The sequence below is a fragment of the Dendroctonus ponderosae genome, unplaced genomic scaffold (assembly GCF_020466585.1).
Source record: "Dendroctonus ponderosae isolate FM_Combo_2020 unplaced genomic scaffold, Dpon_F_20191213v2 Dpon_F_20191213_9, whole genome shotgun sequence".
NCBI classification, from domain to species: Eukaryota; Metazoa; Arthropoda; class Insecta; order Coleoptera; family Curculionidae; genus Dendroctonus; species Dendroctonus ponderosae.
In genome coordinates this window covers 8075584-8079842 of record NW_026019116.1, presented here as the reverse complement: position 1 = coordinate 8079842, position 4259 = coordinate 8075584, and the positions used below count along the sequence as shown (strand labels likewise).

The window sequence follows — 4259 nt, the reverse complement described above, 5'->3', positions numbered from 1 at the left end:
AGCAGCAACAACGCTACACATAAAAACTGATGATGGTGGAAAAATACACCGAAACGTATTTTGATTGATAAATAGAGACAATAAATGACTGAAACTCAGGAATCAATTTGATTTGTATAGATAGTTTGATTCTTCGAAACTTTATTCTTTTTAGTTAGTTACTATAGCTAGGTATAGGTATGTACGGGGGTGGGTTTATTTGGATGAAAGTTTTTGATGACAAATTTTGCCAAAATATGACACCACTTTTGGTTGATTTTTTAAATCAGTTCCCCATAACTTGATATAAATCTGCTTGATTGAAAGTTTCCATTCCTTTAGTATCATTTCTATTTTCACTGGCATTTTTTCCTCGAAGTGGTGACTGTTTCACGTTTTCTACTTGTTTTTCATACGTTTTGTTTGCCTCACCTGGTAGTGATTGATCGTTGTTTAAAACCAAGACCTGAATGCTGCTCATCGCTAAGAGCTTTATACTTTTCAGTTGTTCATTTGGACATTTTTGGTCCGGTTGATTTTGAACATTTTAATATCAAGAGAAGGATCTGTTGAAGTTTTATCTATTCATCATCGTTCGTTTTAATCTAATGCGTTTTGCTTTTCATTTGATTTTTCTATTTGATTAACGTTTAACAGATTGCAAGTCAGTTTCAGACATAAAGACAATGAGAGGAAATCTAATATTGTTTCTCCAGTTAAATGCGATATAATAACTCACATGCCAGTGGAAGTTTAGAGCTTTAAACTTACGCTTTCGGTCGTATTGCCTTCTTCAACAATTGCGAATTTTGACCTTGGTACTTCTTCAACCACACCATACGTTATCTCGGTTACATTTTGCTGCTCAGATGAGTCTTCAGCCACTACATCGCCCGCGTCCTTAGCCTGATCTGCTTGAGGCAAAATTTCCTCCATAATTACCTCTTCTGCCAATCAGTCGAAAACTAATACCTTGGATTGCTGCTTGAAGCCCATCGTTCTGTTCCACCGAGGGAGTTTCCTCCGGCACCTGAACAGGCTTCTCTTCTGAAAAACCCATAGCTTGAGTAAAAATTCGAAGATCGTTAAAATGTACCTGAATCCTTTTCTCCTTTCAACGCCAGTTCCACTTGTGGATCTTTCACCGGTTCCATCATTTCCGAGCAGGGAGCTCGACAACCTTTGTCGATTCCAGCGGGCACTTGAACCAGACGATCCTGAAGTTTCGCTTTTTCTACTAATAAGCCCATTTTGGCAAAGCGAAATCAATGAAACAAACATCAAACAAACTACCATCTCTGCATGGTTCTCCTATATCACTACAGGGCAGCTTGTTTTCAATGAGAGGATCATCCAGAGGTTTAGTGAGGGTGCTCTTGCTTTGAAAGCACGGTTGACCAATGGTTGCGCAAGGAGCTTCTCTTCCTGGCTCGCCTATTGGTGCAGCCAACAAAAATAAACCATTATTAAGAATTCGCGGACTTCTAAACGCATATACGCGCCTTTGGCGCTATAATAGCTCGATTGGACGCCACCCACATCAAACCGACTACTTTCATCGTTTTGGGCAAATGATTGTGGAACCCCGTGAAGCGTCTTCACATTTTTGTCCGCTACTGGCGCTATTTGCTCCAACGATTCTCCGGCTGATTACGAGAAATCTGAAATATTTGGAAAAACTGTGCCATGCCAACAAATAATACCTCCATCCGTTGGGCCACAGCAGCTGCAGCATTCTTCTTCTTTAACCTTCTTCGGAATGGGCTTCAAGGGTGCGTTACAGCAGCAACCACTCACTGTAGAACTCTTGGTTTTTCTCTTCCTTACCATATCTGTTAGGTCTCTTATGCATTTGGCGGCACCAGCCAGCTCCGCTGGAAGTTTCGAGCATTCTTCACATGGAGCCAAGTCCTTGATCGTTTTGCTCAGCTTTCGGGCAATAACATCTAGGTTCGAGTCACATCTGAAAAGTACCACTAGTATGTATTGGCTGTTTATGATCAACAAATTTACTTGAATTCTTCAGATTTGCCACTAAAATTCTTCCGGCTGGTCAGCCTTTTGATGGTTTCCGCCTCGTTAACCTTCTGCTTAATTAGATCATCCTCTAGTTTTTGGCACAGGCAGTCCAACTGGGACATTTCATCTTTGAGCCTCTGGTTCATTTGATTCAATTCGGTGATATTCGTACAAGCGCAGCACAGCTGCAACTTCAGCTGATTCATTTCGCGAGAATATGCATCCTATAATTTCACTAGTTGTTAGTGCAGATAATTTGGCGAGGTTTCCGGATCAACCTGATTCACCAGCATGTTTTTGGAGGCCATTTGAAGATCCTGCTGCAAACACTCGCATTTTTGCTTCTCCGTTTCGAGCTTCAGCTTCATGGGGCCCTCCACTTTTTCCAAGCAGTGTTTGAGCTCTAGCTTCATGTCCTGCAGTTCTGCCTTAAGGATTTGGTTTTCCAGTCGGAGTTCTCTGCTGATTTTGTCGATTTCTGCACTAATGTTTGGAGGGCCGGCTTTTCCGTGGCAGGAGCAACACGAGGTTTTCGCTTTTGTCACTAAATTTTCCACGTTTCTCGTAGCCTAGTCAAAGATTAAGAGCTGAATTACTACAAAGACGTTCCGTAATAGTTTGGAGTTGTGGAGGTATCTGATTGGTAACTCTAAAGCCTCGTTAAACTTGCTAAATACCTCTTGATATTGTTTCTCGCGTCGTTGCAATTCTTCTATTTGCACCTTCATCGCCTTTTCCTTCTTGGCCAATTCTGCAATGTTCTGCATCTCTAGAATGTCGTTCGACGTAAGGGAATATCCGCTGATTTCGCAGACCTTGTTGGGCCCTTGATCAGTGTTGCAATCGCAAAGAACCTGAAAATTTCCCATCAAACAGGAGCGCAAAATGTGTGGATGAATGAATACTTTTCCAGAGCTGCGCTTCATGTCGTTAAAATCTAAGAGCGGCGAGCCAATGAATGCACATTGGTTCTGGCCATCTTGACGTTCCTGCCCTGTTTGGGTTAATCCATTGAGGTCGCATTCGCATGCTGGAAAGGAATAAAACTAATCACCCATTTTTGGCAAATTGTTAATGTTTAAGTTGCCTTGCATAACTGTCTCTTTGCCACTAGATGGGGATAGATCTGGAAGAGGCATGGTGCTACATTTCGCATTGCAAGCTGGGTAAAAGAAATTCAATTAAAACACACAGTGTTTAGGCACTGGGCATCTTACATGACTTCGGTTGATTATTGGGGCAAGTTTTTATTTGGCAACAAGTGACTCCAACGTTTAGCGAGTTTTTGGGGAAACTTGTAATGTTAACTCCTCTACTCTTCGTATTGCTTGCCACTTGGACTCCAGCGGCCAAATGCCCGGTCTTACCCTTACTTAAAGCCGCTTTATTGGTTGGGCAATAGGAATTTTTGCAACACGTGACGCATTTGCTGGCTGTATCTTTCGTCATTTGGAGGCCTTTGCTTGTAAATGGCGTGGCCACTTGCACTTCGGCGGACGGTTTGTCGCCTTTATTCAAAAAAACTGAAACACCAATGAAAATTTAATTTAAATCGACTATCTGTGGACCATTACCTGACACTGCTGGAATGACGATATTATCTTCGATTGGAATGTTGCTGAAATTCAGCTTGTCGTCAATATTGCTCAATGATGAGTCGCATCTGCATTCACCACAGGAACATTCTCCAGATATCAAATCTGAGGTTGTTGATTGTTTTAATGGACATTTTTCCGATTTTGACGTGGTGCTTGTTAGAGGGTCTGCACTTGATGGATGTTGAGTGTTCGGGCTCTGGAAGATCCAGATGTTCATTTGAAATTTGGTCGAAATCTTTTTGCGAAACAAACGCTTGGACACAGGTGAGCAGGTGAAGTAGTCAGAGAACAGGATTTTCAAAGTAAAAACAGGCCAAATAATCAGACAATAAACAACAAGAAATACAGTGATTATGAAAATGAAATTACTTTACGGATGCAAATCCGGAACTACAAAGATTCCGATAAACGAAAGCAAGCATATTCATTGATGACAAGGGCGGATCCAGGGGGGGACATGGGGGTCATGACCCTCCCCCCCATTCAATTCTCTATCCAACGATGCCGAAACGAATTTTCTGGCTCGAATGGTTCTTGAGAAACTTCGAAAAAAGCAGCGTCATGTTCAAGTGGAACTTGCAACTCAACAAAAACCTCGCTAATCTAAAATTTCTGGAATTCAAGCATTTTTTGAGAACACTGCCAACATTTCCTTATCGGTGG

At 41.8% G+C, this 4259-nt stretch overlaps 1 protein-coding gene across 1 annotated transcript in view; it reads right to left on the bottom strand.

Moving 5' to 3' along the window:
- LOC109538912 overlaps positions 1 to 4259 on the bottom strand; it is a gene marked incomplete at its 3' end in the record, with an annotated part of 17589 nt that overhangs the window by 10885 nt on the left and 2445 nt on the right. The window contains 13 exon segments of the mRNA XM_048669734.1: positions 751 to 890; positions 952 to 1026; positions 1076 to 1216; positions 1273 to 1413; positions 1482 to 1625; positions 1683 to 1942; positions 1993 to 2222; positions 2277 to 2567; positions 2676 to 2852; positions 2904 to 3028; positions 3086 to 3160; positions 3216 to 3521; positions 3573 to 3792. Coding sequence (XP_048525691.1) covers positions 751 to 890; positions 952 to 1026; positions 1076 to 1216; positions 1273 to 1413; positions 1482 to 1625; positions 1683 to 1942; positions 1993 to 2222; positions 2277 to 2567; positions 2676 to 2852; positions 2904 to 3028; positions 3086 to 3160; positions 3216 to 3521; positions 3573 to 3792 — 2325 coding nt within the window.